This window comes from Penicillium diatomitis (genome assembly GCF_028827545.1).
Source record: "Penicillium diatomitis strain IBT 30728 chromosome Unknown utg000018l_segment0_segment0, whole genome shotgun sequence".
Lineage (NCBI taxonomy): Eukaryota > Fungi > Ascomycota > Eurotiomycetes > Eurotiales > Aspergillaceae > Penicillium > Penicillium diatomitis.
The window spans coordinates 82,729-101,228 of NW_026623191.1; the positions used below are offsets into that span (position 1 = coordinate 82,729).

At 51.3% G+C, this 18,500-nt stretch overlaps 5 protein-coding genes across 5 annotated transcripts; 2 read left to right on the forward strand and 3 right to left on the reverse strand.

Annotated features, from left to right (window-relative positions):
* Positions 1-1,389: 1,389 nt before the first annotated feature.
* On the forward strand, positions 1,390-5,184 carry N7539_009517 (putative MATH and UCH domain protein; the record flags this gene model as incomplete). The annotated part of the gene is made up of 3 exons (XM_056939112.1): positions 1,390-1,729; positions 1,794-3,869; positions 3,944-5,184. The coding sequence occupies 3 exons, from the start codon at positions 1,390-1,392 to the stop codon at positions 5,182-5,184; spliced, it is 3,657 nt and encodes a 1,218-aa protein (XP_056785607.1).
* A 997-nt stretch (positions 5,185-6,181) lies between these two features.
* On the reverse strand, positions 6,182-7,621 carry N7539_009518 (uncharacterized protein; the record flags this gene model as incomplete). Its single annotated transcript, XM_056939113.1, has 1 exon — positions 6,182-7,621. One exon carries the CDS (start codon positions 7,619-7,621, stop codon positions 6,182-6,184), a length of 1,440 nt encoding a protein of 479 aa, XP_056785608.1.
* Positions 7,622-8,357: 736 nt separating this feature from the next.
* Positions 8,358-9,518, reverse strand: N7539_009519 (DUF3433 domain-containing protein; the record flags this gene model as incomplete). Its single annotated transcript, XM_056939114.1, has 1 exon — positions 8,358-9,518. One exon carries the CDS (start codon positions 9,516-9,518, stop codon positions 8,358-8,360), a length of 1,161 nt encoding a protein of 386 aa, XP_056785609.1.
* Positions 9,519-11,579: 2,061 nt separating this feature from the next.
* N7539_009520 (uncharacterized protein) lies at positions 11,580-12,913 on the forward strand (the record flags this gene model as incomplete). The annotated part of the gene is made up of 4 exons (XM_056939115.1): positions 11,580-11,808; positions 11,874-12,130; positions 12,203-12,411; positions 12,628-12,913. 4 exons carry the CDS (start codon positions 11,580-11,582, stop codon positions 12,911-12,913), a joined length of 981 nt encoding a protein of 326 aa, XP_056785610.1.
* Positions 12,914-16,116: 3,203 nt separating this feature from the next.
* N7539_009521 (rRNA (cytosine-C5-)-methyltransferase NOP2) lies at positions 16,117-18,348 on the reverse strand (the record flags this gene model as incomplete). Its single annotated transcript, XM_056939116.1, has 1 exon — positions 16,117-18,348. The coding sequence occupies one exon, from the start codon at positions 18,346-18,348 to the stop codon at positions 16,117-16,119; it is 2,232 nt and encodes a 743-aa protein (XP_056785611.1).
* Between the last annotated feature and the right edge of the window lie 152 nt (positions 18,349-18,500).

Consider the following 18,500-nt stretch of genomic DNA (forward strand, 5'->3'; position numbering starts at 1 on the left):
GCTTTCGGATCCGCGGTTACCTTTTTTTCCCCAACCGTTCTGTCCACCGATGGGCCTTGCATACCCTCAATCGCCCGTCACTTGGTCGAGTGAGATCCAATTGACCAAGGAGACCTCGTCCGCTCTGGTGGGCCACTGAATGCTGAAGCGAACAACTGGGTCAGTTTGTATTCTCTCGTCCGATCCAGAAGTACTGTACAAGTGGACGGTATACATACAGTATACAGTATACAATATACAATATTGAATACACACTACCTGTTATAGTCTGTAGTTTGTACACAGGTACACACTACTATACAGTATAGTTAGACAGAGTAAGGTACTGATAGGACTTACCTCGGTAGGAGAGGTAGGTACCAGGTAGTAATTATGTACTAAAAGTACAGCAGTACTGAGTACACAATAGTCACAATACAAATGCTGCGTGGCCTCCATATGATCAGTTAGTAGTACTGTGGCCTGGACTGCAAAGCTGTCCTAGGTGATTCCAATCCGTCCAGTCGGTTTTGGATTCCCCCCTGTCTTGGGTTTGATAGCCTGCATGAGCCGAGAGATATGTAAATCCATGTATACTCGTGATCTCCATGCGGCTTGCCCCAAATGAGGTCAACCTCCTCAACATATGATAGCGACTTCTGATTCATCAGCGGATTCCATGGATCACGAAGCCCTACAGAAGAGACCGGTCCGCGTGGTCTTTGAACCAGAGGGACGGTGGAAGTATGGAGAAAGACTAGAAACTGGATATCGATCACCTGGTGCGCCCGAATGTCAAAGTGGAACGCCTCCCCCTTCGCTCTTTCTCCCTTTTGAAGTCCGTTGCGCATCCTCCCCGGACTTTTTGGTCCTTCTTCTTATCGCGCGATTTGACCCTTGGGTGATCATTTGGGGGGGGAGAGACCCACTCGGGTGACTCGTTCGGGTTCCTGATCGGATCGCGCCCTTTTTCGTCCTCGTTTTTTCCCTTTCCCCCCCCTGGCTGTCGGGTCATTTTCTTTTCGTCTCTTGCATCTCTCGTGACTCACGCTCTTTTTCGCTCTATTTCAATACCTCGACGGTCGTTCCCTTGTCAAAACTGGTCGAACAAGCTTACAATCTCGGCATTGATAGCACTGCGATTGCTCTCACCTCCACTCCACAGCGGCCGATCCCTTACCGATAAGCAAGGACAAGGCTTATCACCCGCAATCATCGGTCCCGTCTCAATAAGGTGCAAGTATAGAAAGCGTGGAATTGCGCGGGCCTCGTGCGGCCAGCCTCACTGTGTGCGCTTCCGTTTTGCATTGAAGTACGGCCAAAGTGGCCGAAACCAATTCCCCATAGTTCCTGCATCAGGATCACGCCGAGCGCTCCTTTACAGCCAAATACGTCGAATATTGAAACACTATGGATGCTTCACAACCCGACTCGACAAGTCCTTTGACTTCGATCCCCTCCGCTGCTGGTGATCTCCAGGCGCAGGCATCTATAGCCATTCCTTCACGGCAATCAGTTTCCGATCTCACTCCCATCACCCCTCAAACCGACACCGTCCCCCCCGTTTCACCGGCAGAGACCCCTTCAGAGACAGCCCATGCTCCCCGACTTCCTTCCTCCACGGCTGTCGGGCCTGACGAGCATGTGGAGCATGCATACTGGGCTGGAATTGAAGAGGACAGGTCAGGCCCCGATGAAGAGGAGTTGAAGGAGATCAACAGCGCGGAACAAGACTACAGTGCATGTGATCGTATGCTTCGCGCCCAGAACGGTTCCCAAAGTGATTTGGTGCAGTGAGACTGACGACCATTTAGATACCTATTGGGAAAGCAACTTTTTCAGGGATCTAAACGATCCCGAGTATGTGCCCAGGGAAAAGATGCGTCTCACATGGACGCTGAAGGGTGTTCGTGGTACACGTCAAGCGCCGAATCGTGCTAAGGTCATGCGGTCTCCGGCGGCCTTTGTCGGAGGGTACTGGTGGCGGATCAAGTTCTATCCTCGGGGTAACAATGTGGGCTCACTCAGCGTCTATCTTGAGTGCTCTCCAACCATGCCCGATCCGGACGAAATACTTCCCGACACAAGCTTCACTGTCCGTCGGGGCAAAGCGGAAACCAAACTCGACGACGTGGTTCCCGAATTCGATATTCAAACCCCTGCCACCTCCGACTCACGAACGTGGTTGAACGACTTCAGGGCTAAGTACGACCAGGCCGTCCCTGACGCCCGGGCCGTTGAAACGGATGCAGAAGCCCAATCGTCCGGGCCCTGGCGGGTCGCGGCGCAGATCGGTGTCATTGTCTACAATCCAGAGGAACCACGAACGGGTTGGATGCAGTCCTCGTGTCATCAATTCAATCCTCACAACCTTGACTGGGGTTGGACTTATTTCCACGGCCCATGGGATCAAATACACAAACGTCGCCGGGGACAGCACCGAGCGCTCCTGAATAATGACACACTAGCCTTTGACGCATATATCAGGGTGATCGACGATCCCACGCAGTCTTTGTGGTGGCACCCCAGTGATTCAGAGCCCACGTGGGACAGTCTCGCCCTCACGGGCTATCGTCCTCTGGGCGATTCGGTCGTCAATCACAGCGCTGAGGTGGCCGGTTTGGCGTCCTGGCTCCATATTGCTCCGTTCTGCAAGATCATCGAAGGAGTCAATGTCCTGGAACATCTCACTAATGGTGATGTCAAGCCGAAGCCTCTGTGTGATGCGCTGCAAAAGCTGCTTTGGCAACTCCGCCGTCCGAGCAAGTCCCACCAGTATGTGGACACCGACGGCATCACGTCCACTTTGCGCAACCTGCGCGAGTTCTCAAGCGATGTCTCTGAATTCTGGGAGCGCCTGCGACGCACACTGGAGATCGAGCTCGCCGGTACCGAGGCGGAGCGGGAATTCGCCCAATTGTTTGACAGTCCGACGCAGGATGTGGAAGTGAACCGCCTTCCTGCTGCCTATAACTCGCGACTATGTGTGCGAGCTGACCAAGCCCAGTCGATCGGTCAGGCAGTGAAAGAGTATCTCGCGGCCAAGCCAGGACAGTGGTCTCTTCCTCCCGTCCTTCACGTTGAGTTGGGGCGCCATGTGCTGGATAAGTCGATGCGTTGGCAACTGGCCTTTAATCGAGTGGAGCTTGACGAAGAGCTGGATCTTGCCCCCTATGTTATTGATGGGCAAGGATCCAAGTATGTCCTCTACGGTTACGTCGTCCACCGAGGTCGTCGAACTTCCGGAAAGTTCTTCAGTATCCTACGTCCAGCCGGTCCCGGCAGCAAGTGGCTTGCTTTCGACGATGGTAGCGACAACCGCGTCGAGTGCTTGACCCAGAAAACCGCTTCGGGCCCTCATCTGGGTCTCAGGGCCTCTGACCCCGTGGATCACAAGAAGGGACATGATGTCCCTGTCAATGTCATGTATGTTCGCAGTGACATGGTCCAAGAATTGCTTCCAGGTCCCCGAGGTCCCTGGCAAGTGTCCGAACCCCTGAAGCAGTATCTCGAGACTGGAGTATACGAGGCGCCTCGGCACGCCACCGATCGAAATGTCCACGTGGAGGTATACTCGTTAACAGGCTACGAGAAGCTTGGCAGCCTGTTCGATGGCTACGACTTGATGAAGCAGGCCAAGGAGTCCAACTCTGTTATGTACATGACACTGCCACGCCATTCCCGCCTTGTAGAATTGCGCCAGAAGATCTCCACGTGGAAATTTTCTGGAGAAAGCAACGTTCGTCCGGAGCTAGTACGTCTCTGGCATCTTGGACAGGCTCGGGCTTACTGTGGCTCAACACCCGCGCTTGATCTGATCACTGATCTTAACGCTCCTTTGGATCCATCCGAGACGACTATGCGGTTCTGGATGGAGACCATCTCGGAGGGTATGTCCACCCTGTCTTTGCAGTTGATGCGTTGTTTCTTTTTCGTGAAACCTTTATTGACCCCATCTGCGTAGATGACGCGAAGGTTTTCGGAATCCCTGATCCAGAGCCAGTCATTGTGGGCGGAGATAAGGCGGAGGAGTCCATCGTCGAACGCTCCGGCTTGAACACTCCGGACCTCTCGTCATCGAATGCCGACGGAGAGGCCGTTGCAAGCTCCTCCGGATACATTGGCTCCAGGACCCTTCCGACCCATGCTGATCTTTCAAACACTTCTGATGGCAACGCGCCCGAATCCGAGTCCCAAATCGCCATCGCCGCTGCCGAGGTTGATGCGGCTGCGACAGGGCCGGCTCCAGTCGTCACCGTCGCGAATGCGGCCGATCAACGATCCTCCTCTCCGACCCATCGGTCAGCCTCGACCTCTCCGCCCCAGATTGAATCTCTGCAGGACCCGGCGCCTTCATCGCCCGCTGGACATGCTTACTATTTCATTCAAATGTTTGACCCGGACAATCAGGTCTTGCGGACCGTCGGCTCCTTCTTTTCGAAGTTGGACGCCAATGTCAAGGCATCCATTCGCAAGCATATGAAATGGACCATTCGTCGTGACTTCCTTTTGTGGAAGCGAGTTGACGGCACTACGGTGACCTCGGTGTCTCCGGCAGAGACTTTCGGGGATGCAATGCTTGCTCATGGATCTTGCATCATTATCGGTGATAAGATCACGAAGGAGAAACGATCTCAGCTGAGCCTCGATGGTCTCTTCTCCAGCCCCGACCGACTGGTTCACTACTTGTGGGCTGAATCCAGGCATCACCCCCTTGCGGGGTTCACTGGTCACCAGACTCTCGAAGCCACTTTTGTCAATGACTTCTACAGTGGAGAAATCTTGAAAGGATACTATCACGGGCGTGGCAAGCACATCTCTGCGACTGGCACTGTGTATGAGGGGGACTTCATCTTCAGTCGTCGCCACGGACAAGGCAAGATGGAGTATCCAACTGGCGATACATACGACGGAGACTGGGTTGACGATGTCCGTCATGGCCAGGGTACTTACATTGAGAAATCGACCGGCAACAAGTACGTCGGAGGCTATAAGGACGGCAAGCGTCACGGCAAAGGTATCAGCTACTGGGAAGTGGCTGACGACGAGGCTGACCTTTGCCAAATATGCTACTCCGAAGAGCAGAATGCCGTCTTCTGCGACTGTGGACACATCTGTTCTTGCGTGACATGCGCTAAGCAGGTTGATCTCTGCCCGATTTGTCGCAAGACGATTAAGAATGTCATCAAGATCTACCGGACATGAGATATTTTCTCCTTTTTTCCCGTTTTCATGCATACTGGAGCCGCTCTGTGGTCATCCAATCCACATTTTCCCTTTTGCTTTTCATATATATACACATGATCTTCGCTGTTTGTTTTTTGAGGATGTTTCGGCTTTCTGGCGAGAGGTGAACGGTCATGGTACTCGGGTAGAGTCCAGGTTTTGGATAACTGGCGTTATTGATCTTATGCTGTTGACATCCTTTTTCTCCTGTCATTTCCATCATTATAGACCACTTGCAGGCATCCACTGCGCTTATCACAACGATTTGCGACCCTTTTTGCTAGATACCTTATAGGTCTGTCTACTACCTTTCTAAGCGCGGCTGGCGCAGGTCACACCACTTATATAGAGCAATAAACAATCTACAGCACCTACTTCACTGACGTATTTGGCGCACGATGCAATCTCACATTTGCTCTTATCTGATATAGGTGGAGGTAAGGACAGACAATTCACGAGTGATCATCACTCGGAGCTAGACAACCACCATGAGTCAGGTCCCACATGGACCAATGCTGTTTTTCCATGTCTTTGTTTGGGAACTGCTCGCTTCTCGTCAAGGCTGCTCTTCTATTAAGATCGGGCATATATCGGTCCTATCTCGGTAACCTAGGAGGTGGAATGGTCTCGATTAGAATCTGGCCGTAGAATCGGGTATGTACCTAGCTCGGGCCCGATTTTCACCCGGCCCGCGTGGCACCTACTGCACGGCAATGGTTCATTCTATCTGAACTGAAGATAGCTACCTAGGTAGCTGGAGAGATGGTACGGTCTTGCAATGATCAAACCTTGCTCCACTAGCAAGGCAGAAATGACAGACACGTTCACAAGAGATCAAGCTTACCAGACAAATTGGAAGAGGAGCAGTTAACTATTCGTGAATTTCACCTTTCTTTTACCTCTGATGAATTATCCTTCCGGAAGAGTCGGATGAATATAAACAGGCTGAAACAGCAAATATAAGGTACAAACAATGCTACGGAGGTCTGGCCGGTGAGATAACGGGTATCTCGTTCAGTTCATAGCCAGCCTCTTCAGGGTCTTCGACGTCAAGCGTCCACATTTCTCGCCCGTCCAAACGACGGGTCAGTCCGAATCGATAGTATCTCCCTTCAGAATCGAGTCTTTTTTGTATTTCTTGCCTGCTCATGTAAGACATGTCTTGAAAGTCGGATTTCATCGAGCTTTCGGCAATCCAAGGGATCAAACACCCGATCGACTTGGGCACACGGGGTGCGCGAAAAGAGGTATATCGTGTGGTGACCACGACAACCAGAACTATGAGGTCCAGTGCTAGAAGGACCAGCGCAAGAATCATGGATGGAATCGACGGAATGAGACCCCACAGGATCCGAAGGACAGTGCCTTGGACCGACACCGCTGCTGATGCCGAATATCTTGGGAAATAGAGGTCGCGACTCATGGTAAGATAGGTGCTAAAGCTCTGCTGATAAGCAAGCTCCGCGGCTCTAGCCAGGTGTCCGGAATCAAAGGCTCGTAAGGTACTGGGGTTCAACCGGTCGTGAATGCATGCAGTAAGCATACCGGGCCAGTCGTACTGGCTGAAGGAGCAATTCCGCTGGGAAGGATAGGTCTGTCTCGGCCCAGAAATTGCCTGATTGAATTGCGACACAATCGTCGCAGAGTCTGTCATTTGCACATGATCCGCATTCGAGACGGATGATAGCTCATACGAAGAGACGATGCCTTGGGAATCGAAGACAACATCAAAGTCCGCACTCGAAATAGAAGGCTCGCAATACAAACCCAGCGAGTTTTGCGGGTTGTTGGGCGATGCTTCCATCGTCTCCCAGCGAGCCACAATGAACAAAGCTGTTGCGCAGCTGGGCTTCGCCGAAGATGCCTCATCTGGTTGAAGGTAGTACACAGATCTCTCGATGAAACGGTTGCCCTCTGCGGCATATGGTGCTCTCACTGTGCATGTATCACCCAAATGTGTGATATAACTCCATGTCCCCGATCCAGATCCATCAGTCTGCCATGTCTGGTTGAATGGAACTGGCCGGCAATCTAAAGCGGCGCCGATACCAGCGGTGGTTGCCTCATAATCGAGGTCCACGGACCCGGTGTCTCCTAGGTTGCTAGTTTCTATGGGAAGAAACGAATAGCTTGCAACCTGCCATGGGACGTTTGGAGTGCCTGCGTTCAGGTTGCTCGAAATCAGGCCGTAGCCATCGAATTCAATGTCCATCAACGGCGGAACAGCAGTGCCGTTATAATGAGACTTCAACCCCGTTGCGGGCTCGGTGTAATGTACGTTATGCGGCTCAAAGACGCGAGCACTAACCACGCTGAGCAACAGACCTAAAATGCAAATGATGGACAAGGCCAGCAATGGCGGGGGGCCCAGATCTCCAGCTTTGCAAGAGCACAGAGACCGGGGTATTTGAGCCATGATTTCTCAATAGAGACTCCTTTGCAGAAGCTCCGCCTTTCTGTAGACGCATCCAAGGCTCAATCATTGCGACATGCCGTAAGATTGAAGCAAGCAAGGAATTGACAAGTGAGGCAATGAACGTAGGGCCGATGATCAAAGCTACCAGCAATGCAACTTGCTGGTGCGAAAGGTTGTTGACGTCTTGGATAGACATGAATTTCACCACAAGAGCGTACATGACGACGACTCCAATGAGCAAAATGCACTCCACCAGAAACTAGGGCAGAATCACGAAGTGAGGGCGACGATCTCGAGCCCTCTTAACAGGCGGTAGCGCTGACTCTGAAAATGACCTGTCAGCGTTTATATGAACTAGATCGAGTCTAGGCCCATTCGCGCCAATGGTCCATTCGCATCGGAACATTTTGGCCCAGAGATACAGCTGACGAGAAGTGGCATGATTGAATTGGTCGCTTGACGTGAGCAATTTGCACCTCGGGCTCATGATGTCTTCAATCAATGCGCATTGGGCCGCTATGGATCCAGGATCGCCTGAAAGGATATTTGCACGTCGTGGGTAGATAAACGCCAGAGACAGTAGTAGTACGGCTGAAACCAGGAAAAGTATCTCCACCGTAATAGCGGCCTTTGGTAAGATAGATAGAGACACGACGATTGTGACTATGTTGGCTTGGGTCGTTGTTGCTGCGGTCGGGTCGAACAGCTTGTCCATGGTGGTGATAAACCTGTATTTTCAACACTCACTGATCATTTCCTGGTATTGATGGCTGTCAACCCGCGCGGCGACATCAAATGGCGTTGGGCCATTACTCGATCTGATCAGCGTTGAGTACCAGGACATTTCGGGAGAATCAAGAGCATCGGGCATTAGCTCCACTAAGCCCGTATTTGCTGTATCCACGCGAGCATGTTGTTCGAGCTGGAGAAGGTTCTGAAACCCACAAATATCAAAGTCCTCCCCTGATATAGATCTTTGACTGGACTGATCAACCTTTGCACCGACGATCGATGCATTGACACTCATATGAAGCTCCGCTGTGGAAGAAAAGTAATTCGCGGTGCAGGAGAATGCAGTGGCATTAGGGACACGGCCTGCGGCTGCATCGCTAGCACTTGGAATGTCCACAAGCAACCCAACCAATGAGCGGTCTTCGCAGTTCGTAGCATTTAAACTAGACTCCACGGCACTCCGAGACAGGGCACCCAGTGGTTCCCAGTACTGTAACTGAGAGGACATGCTATCAACAAAGCTGGTCGTGTCCAGAGCAAAGCTGATGCGGCACGAACGGCCATCATTACTTGGGGGTAATTGGATTTGATACTCGTCCCACGGGTCATGATGAGCGGAGGTATTCACATCATCTCTCGCGGTTGACGTTCGAGAAGATCTCGCGAGCTTCAAGTCAGCGACCGTCACATCCTCGCAGGTGAGATCGGCCCAGTAGACAGTTTGATTCACCGCTACCATGGAGGATTCATTCGTGTCATCGGGAATAGACGCCGGTGCGGATGCGTAGTCAGACGAGCGCAGCCAGTAGAGGTGATCTGTAGAGACTACCACGGAAGAACGGGTGTATCGAGCCGACTCGGCGGCGAAACGACTGCTCTGTAAATTTGTATCCAGCAATACTGGCCAGGTCGAGATACCATTCGTTTGGGATGTAGTGACTTCCGTCAATACCATCAGACCTGCGGATGTCGCAGGGAGGAGGGCTCGCAGAGCGGTCGACAGTGCAGCCACAAAAAAGACCAGCCAGTGGCGATTACGAGCGGCAGTCAGAGGGGCCATGAAGCCGTAACAAGAGCCATAATTTGTGAACAGAACAGTCGCGGGAACTCCCTCGGGACGGGAGAGCTGAAAGAATGACTCCAACCGTAGGACGTCGGCCGCCATAAAATTCCAGATGGTCACCACCAGAAGTGACAAGGAGACGGGACCATAGATCTAGAGCACGGTAATGGTCGTAGGAATCTGAGCATCTGTCTTGTAGACCACCAGCCCGTTGTTACGCTCGGAATATTGGCGAAGAATTTCCAGGACCAGAAAGAGCGACAGAAAGAGTCCGGCCAGGGAGCACAGGAAAGATGTCCGTAGTGTCCATGGCATCCAGCCTCCATTCTGGGTGGGCATACTCACTGCGGTACAAGAAGTTTTCGCAGTTAAAAGCCCTAAAAGCCCTAAAGGAACTGATTTGTGGGTGAGTGAGCCCGTCAATGAAGCCTTTGAGTCGTTTATGGACTGAGTGCTCGAGCTTCAAGTCATGATAAATCGTCCATGTGACATGTGCAAGTAGACGAGGTGGATTGGAGGAAAGCAGAGATGAAAATTTTCACGATAACCGTAGTTCCGGATGTCGAAACCAAGTGGAGCAGTAATTTACCACTAGGAGTTGGCTGTTCAGCGACCACTCGTACGCAGTCCCACTATCCACCCCTGAATCGCAAATGACAAACTGTCTGATGGAATTGCCATAGTGAGTAGACAAGTGTAGTATCTGGGTAGCTGGGTAGAGCGACTGCGGTGGCTTGGAATCGGTAAGACGAGGGATCGGGCGTGGCTGAGAGGAGGTAATGAAGATCTTCTCCCCACCATCTAGAGACCAGATCAGGATCCGCAGGCTCCAATGTCTTTGTTGGTTCCCAGTACCGCAGGGAAGCAATTTATTCCAGAGCAGTAGCTGGATGAAGCTGAACTGCATGGGGATCCTACCTGCGGAAACGCTGTCGGCATTGAGAGATGAGAAACTGCCTTTATCGTTGTGGCTCGAGAGGCTTGCTCTTCGTATTCCGTGGCGGCGGATTATGGATCTGGAAGCAGTCATCAAGCATCAAATACCTGGGCTCCAGGAGGGCTCTCGATCCGCTTTAGTAACAACAGTCTCTCCTGGCGCGCACGTGACACTATTCACCCAAACATGTACCGTAGACTACGTTCTGTCTTGTGCTTCATATTCGAGCAGGTCACTCCGTGGTGAGGAGTTAGAACTGGATGAGTAGAATCTGTACACTGTCCAGTTCTCACGTCCTAGTGAGAGTGCGACTTGTCTACAATTATGCAAATAAGAGTACATGATCTACAATTATCTCCCTACCCCTTAATACTATACGTATCAAGGTAAGGTATACTGTATCATCATCTACTGAGTACTGGTAGTAGGTAGTAGGTAGTTACTAGGTACTAACACTAGTGAGTAATGTACCAGGAGCACTAACTTGAGGTTGGTAGGTACTCAAGATGAGCCGTGGGTACCTTCGATGATGAATCGGATCTAGTACCAGACGAGTGCTACATGTCTGGTCAGGAACGTTCTAAAGATACCCGACGACTCATTTCTCAGCTACACCCACCTTTTCATCGTCCCTTTGAAGCCCAGTAAGTTAGTAGGGCTGCAGGTGAACACATTCTTGGGTTTAACAGGTAGGGGCACCAGGGCTCGACCAGTGCGCGTGTTGACGTCCATTGTTTCATCCATTAACCTACCGTCATGCACTGGAGGATCTAATCAGATACTTCCTGATGGGGCAAGGTTGCAACCATTTTAGAATTGAAATTCCTCATGAAACCCGGTGAGAAGCTGTGTGCATTCGCTGAAGCCCTAACGTAGAGCCGGTACATGAAGAACTTCCGCCGACGGGAGCGAGTGGGCAGGATGGGGCATGTGGAATCTTTGCCTTCTTCTTCATCACTCCATCGATCTATTCGATCTATTCTGGTCCGTTGGTTTTTCAAGATTCGGAAGGTTGAAGGCTTTCGCCCGCGTCGGCATCGTCCGTTCCTACCCGCGCCGAACACCTGGTTTCCTAATCGGGACGCGGTTCCATTCTCCTGCAGAAAGATATGGTGCAACTCTGATTCTCTCTTGCTCCCACAACATCCTTCTCCCGCTCTGTCTGGCATCAAAGAAGACTTGTCAAATAAAGCTCTTCCGACAGCCTGTTGACAATTTCTGTCACAATGGACACCGTCCATGTTTTTTCGGAGTTCGAGGACCCAGAGCGCCAAGACCTCATTGGTCGCCTGCTAGAGCTGGATGATACACTATCCTCTGTGGCTCGAACCTCTCTGTTTGCGTTGTGGTTCAGCGACATGAGTGTCCTGCGAAGGGCAGTCGAGCCCGACGCAGAAGAGTTCAGATGGGCCCTGCGATTAGCCATGGACATCACAAGTGATCACGCTGGCATTTGTGAGTTAATTGACTTGACGCCTTCTGTGGTTGAACCCGAGCTAATAATGATCCTGTCACGCTAGGGGCTGGCAACAAGATCTCGGCGAAGAATGAGCCAAGAGACAATATTCGGCTCGAGAATGGCAAGCTTCGGCGTCTTCATCCAGAAGATGCTGCATATTCTACTCAGGCGATCGAGGGGCCAGTGATGCTTGGAGCTTGTATCCAACGCTCTGAGAGAGTCCGATCTCGGTTACTGGTTCCGTCTACACTATCTGCTCGTCCTCAACCCCCTGCTCGTCCTCAAACCCCTAGACGCTCTAACGATATCAAGAATCTGGTACGTTTACGTTAATATCAGCTATATATTCCTGATTACCGTTCTATTGCTAATCTTCTCGCCTTACTCTAGGTATTAACTCGTGATAGGGAGCGATATGTCCTCACCAAACTAGTTCAGCCCACGCTTGATGTGTCGCATATCATCCCCTTTAAGCTAAACGGGGTGATATACCGGAACGACCCGCTTTGGCGCTGGCTTCGAGTGTTCTGGGGTGAAGAGCGAACTCGCTTATGGCAGCAAGAGCTTTTCCAAAGCGAGAGAGATACTCTGAAAACTGAGTTTGTAGCAAACTTGATAACGCTAAGTGTTCAGGCTCACCGCTATTAGGATACCGGACTCTGTGCTTTTCGCCCCGTTTCTGTCAATGAAGAGAGGACCAGAATGAAGATCGCCTTTCACTAGCTACCGTTGCCCTTAGTCGCTATTCGCCGGTCAACTCTTGTCCCGCTTCAGTCCCATCCTTATCCCGAACACCGTATGGGTTAGGTGAACAGCCCAAGGGAGGGCGAAGGGGTCACAGATATAGGACTCTTCCACTACCCAAGTGGGACAAGGATTGGTTCCGGGTTCGTTTTCGAACTGAGTACGCCGAATGCGGAGACCATACCCCTACCATCCTTTAGCCTACTTGAGCTCCGGTGGTATCTGTCACGAATCATGGCCATGCAGGGAGCAGCAGAGGAGGAAGATGATAACGTCCAGAGTGACCCTGAGACGCCTCAAGTCCATTCTCAGTCTGAGATTGCAGCAGTCTGGTCCGAGGATGAGGACGACGGATGAAATATCCCGAGAATGCCGATTTCTTCGTAGCTAGCAGACCTCGAGAGTGATCCTGCGCCGTCTTAAGTCCCTTCGCAGTCTGAGGTTATAGCAGTCAGGCCCGAGGATGAGAGCGACCAAGGAAATTTTTCAAGGATGCCGGTTTCTCCGTGGTAGCAACACCCAGCCGAGGCTGTTGCTCGTTCCAATGGGAATCTGCCACTCAGGCCAAAGCCAACCCGGCTGTTCGTCGCTCGCACTTCAAATAATCTCGAGGGTGGCCCGATGAAAAAGGACCCTCGGGCGACCAAAGCTCGGTCTCTGTCGCCAAAGAAGGCAGAGCCCTCAGAGCAGCCTTTGATCGAAGCTCAAGACTGGGAAATGGTTCGTAATGAATAATGGTTCGTGGTCGTGGGAATTGCCAGCCCGTTCTTTTCTTTTCTTTTCTTTTACATTACGGTTTATTGCTATTAACGATGTATGATATGTGCGTGCAGTCATTGCTGTTATCGATGTATACATACAGTCAAATCCTATTAATAACTTTTAACTTTGCTTCAAATAATCGCATGAGCCCGAGGCTACACTTTTATTTCTATTTACTGGGTCAAATCCTCTCGCTCTCATCGATTTCGCCTCAAAGTAAATGGTCTTCTGCGCGATCTCTTCCTGAATGTGAGTCAAGGTCGGGAAAAGAACTACCTTTTCGGGTGCCTAAGACAACTTCGATCAGGGCTTCTGAAGTTGGAATTGTCCCAGTGTGGATATTTCTAGACATTAGGCAGGGCACAAATGAAGTTCAGGAAATAAATCACTGTCTCATCACTTGGATCTTGCCTATTCTGATCCTTTGACCGCAAATTGATGGCTGCGTGATGAATACTTACAATCAGTAAAGTATCAAGTATAGACATCACAGTATTTCGTAAAGATGGGTTCGGCGTAGGCGACCAACTCATCTTTGTGAAGAGCATCGCAATCAACGCCCGCAACTTGGTCTACATAACGCCACTGTATCGGCAACTGCAGAGATGGCCCGCCCATCGGATTGTCACCTGGCGTGTTCTATTCGGACAGTCACCAGCCCCCAGTTTGCACTTCGGACGATTCTTTTGGGGTGAACTGATCGCCACGTCGGTTTCCTAGCATCGACATCAACTCTTCGAGTCAACATGTTCGCTTCCAGACTCTCCCTCCCTCCGGTCACAAATAACCTCAATCATGGGGTGTGATATGTGGCCTTCTGTTAAGTTTAGAAACATTCAGGATAAACTCGGGAATGGAAGTATCCTAATCTTTACCACCGAGAAGCCCAGTATCTCGCAGTATCCGGCAATGAGGATCCAATGTAAGTCACCGCCCGGTGATCATCAATGAAAGGATCAACATGACCGGTACCAGGCCCCTATCCATCTTCAGGGGGGGGGACACTCCTGTACTCTCAATCAGCGCCGTGCTTCCGAAGGTTCGACATCAGTCTCTCGACATGGATGCAAGTCGCCGTCTTTTTGATGTTGCCGTATCGGCAAAGACTGAATCCATGCGTACCATGTCGTATCCGTGCAATGGCCGGTGTGATGAAGCAGAGAAGGGGAACTGGAATCATCTTTTCTTGTGGAAGGATGTCCTGAAACAACATACAACACGCGAAAAAACAACCATTCCATGTCGTGTGAGAGCAGTCTATCAAAAACCAAGTCCACCCTTTATGCGGAACTACTGGAAGACATCCAGGATCGGCGGAAATGATCAGACCAACAATGATAGGATCTATGAAAAGTGAGAGACGACTCTTCTGCAGACTGTACTTGATCAAGCAGATACAGGCTATCTCTGAAGTGCACTCCGAGGGTGTTACAATTCCCAGCGGCGACGTTTTCACCTAGCCGCGGTGGGAATCTTCTTCGCAAACAAGGAAGAAAAACTTTATCCGCAAGACAATTTTCGATTCATGAACAATGTTATCCCATCGGCAATCGTCAGTCAACCGCCGCCACCCCTCGCCATGTCCAAAAAGCTCACCAAAAGCGACAAACTTCGTGATTTGGATGAGAGTATCGAGGCAACGCTGTCCAACCCCTTTCAATCACACGGTAGCCATGAAAATCTTCCAACTGGATCAAATGTGGCTATGGCACGTCACAATTTCATCGTCATCACGGAATATTCTCCGCTCAGCTTGGGCCGCCATGAGTGAATCCACAGGATCCCTTCTTATAGCCAGTCTTTCTCCGCTCGCGATCACAGACCTCTCCACTTTGGGGAAGAGAATGCGGGAACCATGCTTGTAATTACGGCTTCAGGATCCCAGTGCTTCAATATAATCACCGCGAAGCTGCTGGTGGATTCACTTGAAGAAATATCTCGCATGAGGTCGTCAGTCGAAATCTTCTTGAGGGAATGAGCAGTTGACAAATCGCTTTCTCATCTGGTCTACCTCAGTATTACCTTTATAAAGCTTCCTACCAAGACCAATTCATGTCGTGACTTGAGCTTGAGCTGTTCACCAAAACAGAGGGAACTTATTCAAGGTAAGTAAGGCTGCTTCGGTCATGTCTGATACGAGAGGCCCAGAGTCGATATCACCGCACAGCATGGCTCTTTCCCAATTTTGCTTCGCGTATACTGTGGTCAATGGTCACTGATTTTCGATGGTTCAATATTGCATTAATAGATTTCAATTGATCCGTCGATCCTTCGTTGCTGAGTTTCTTCACCGCTGGCTTCACCCTCGCTCCGGGGCCTATCGGTCGAGCTTAATCACTCAACCCTAATTACCCAAGACTGCAAAGTTTCCTTCCAAGTCAGCGGTTCCAACACTCCGGTAAGGCTATCCATTCGAAGTCGACAATCAGGCAGCAAAGTGTTACCCGGCACAGCTAAACACAGTTCTCGGTATGCACATTATGGAGAGTGTAGGCCAAATCCGGGCATCTCCGGTATATACGTTCCTACGTCGTGGTACATTTTCCACGGTTATAACATAGTTTGGCTTGTTCACTTAGCGGTCCCAGCTGCGAGCTTGGCAGGACATACATTGCGGTCATTCAGAAGATCTTTCGGCGTCAATATCGATATCAAATTCTCCAAATATCACATTGTAGATTGCAGTAATAGTGAGGTATATTCCCAAGACGCCATTCCCATTCACAAAAGAAGACAAATGCTTTTTTGTCATGCCAGAGCTATACGTACACAAAGGAGCGCCCGCGAACGGAATTTAATCATTTGCTGGCCTTCTTCGAGGACCTCTTATCCTTCTTGTCGCTCTTGGTTCCACCGACCGCAGTCTTCTTCTCTCCCTTGCTCTCATTGGAAGACTTCTTTGCAGACTCGGGCTTCTTCTTGGTCTCCTTCTCGGCGGTCTTCTCCTTCACTTGCTCCTTCGAGGGAGCGGAATCGGATGCGGTCTCAGTCTGGGTGGAGGCACCCTCCTTGCCCTTTTTGGGCTTGTTCAGCACACCCTTGGGGTTGAGACCCTTGCGACGAAGACGGTTGCGCTCGGAGCGGGCGATGCGCTCCGCGTCGTCGTTGCCGTCCTCGAAGGGACCGAAGGTACCGCCCTCGAAGTCGACGGAAACACCGTTCTCATCAACAATGGGAGTCCTGTCAATGATTTCATCATCGGCATCAGTGGTGGAGGAGGCCTTGGAGCTGGAGCGACGACGGGGCTTGTCATTTGCGGAAGTGGTGTCGTCGGCGGGCTTAGCAACAGGGGTAGGTCCAGTCTTCTTCAACTTGCAGACGTAGAAACCGTCGACGTTCTCGCGGTGGGGAAAGTAGCGGCGAGTCAGCGCCATCTTAGCGTCAAACTTCTTGCCCATGTAGCTGATGAAACCAGGGCTGCCAAAGTCGCCAAGACCGGTATCAACAATCTTGACGTTGGGCCGCTTGCGCAGGATGTATTGGACCACGGCTTCGTTCTCTTCAACGGTCACACTGCAAGTGGAGTACACAACATATCCACCGGTCTTGGAAGAGTGATCCACGGAGTCGATTGCGGCCAAAAGCAGCTGTCTTTGCATATGAGGAATGCGCATGAAGTCATTCTCGTCCTTGGAGGTCTTGACACCCGCATCCTTGGAGATGACGCCAGTACCGGTGCAGGGAGCATCGAGCAGAACACGATCGAAGCCACCCATGGCTTTGGGGAAAGCGGTACGGGCATCCATGTTGGTCACGATGGTGTTTTTGCAGCCGAGACGGTGGATGTTACCAATCAAACCCTTAGCACGGGGCTTGCTGGCATCATTGGCGATCACGCAGCCAGTGTTGCGCATCAAAGCAGACATATACGTCGTCTTACCACCGGGAGCAGCAGCCATATCCAGAACACGCTCGCCAGGCTGAGGAGCAAGCGCCATAACGGGCAAGAAGGAGGAGGCAGCCTGAAGAATATAGTGCCCAGCCAGGTACTCGGGGGTGGCACCGAGAGGCACGGGTGACTCGAAGACTTGCAGACCAACCTTCGACCACTTGCCGACGGGCTCCAACACGACACCACGGTTGATCAAAGCCTGTGCGAGGGAGCGACGGTTGGTGCGCAGGGTATTGGTACGGATAACAACGGGGCGCGGCGTCTCGTTAGCCTCGAAGAAGGCGAAGGCTTCCATAGGGGTGAAAAGGTTGAACAGCTTCTCAGCCAGATACCTGTTGTAGCCGTAGTATGTGCAGATATCGTTGAGGAGAAGATCAATGTAGTCGGTGCGAGATTTGTCGGGTTGGCCTAGCGTCTTCAAGTCGCCGAGGATGCGAATGGTATCGGTAATGCGCTGGCGGAGCAACTGCAAGTCTGGGGCAAGTCCAGCAGGCTGTTCGTCAGCGAAGACATCGGGACGGTCACCGGCAATGTTGGTTTGCATAGCGGCCTCCTGCAGCTCTTGTTCGGCCTCCTCTTCCTCGGCCTGACGTTGAAGATCCAACTTCCGCGAGAGACCCTCAATGTTGGCGGCAGTCAATCGTTCCTCGGCATCGGAAAGGTCTTCGTCGTCAGAGAACATGGTCTCGCGGGGATGACCCTCGTCATCGGAGTCGAGAACAGAATTGTCGTCGGAATCGTTTTCCAGGTCTGACAAGCCTTCAATATCTTCTTGGCTATCCATTGATCCCTCGCTAATACCGTCCAGGTCCTCGAACTCATCCTCCATTTCCTCATCCTCTGAGTCCGTGTCCATTGGCACAGGCTTCTTCTTCTGAACCGGTGTCTTTTCCTGGACGACCTTTCTCTCCTTTGTGACAGGAGCCGCGGTGTTTCCATTTGTTTTGGACTTCTTCACAGTCTCTTTCTTGGTCACAACATCTTCCCCGTCGGCGTCGGATCTCCGACGCTTCTTCGCTGCCACAGCCTTAGCAGCTGCCTCGCTCTCGGCGGTCTTTCTCTTCTTCAAGATAGTAATCTTTGACTCATCGAGGGGCGCAGGAGGACCCTGCTTTTTCATACGACGTCCGACACCCATGACGAAAGTTGTGGTTGTGGTTGTTGTATAATATACGGGCGTCGCAGCAACTTTTTTTTTCTTAGCTAATTTTTCTTGTAGGCGGTACTATGGGGCAATAACCGCATATCAGCGGGCGGTGAGTCTGATCCGTGATCGCAAGTCACCCCATC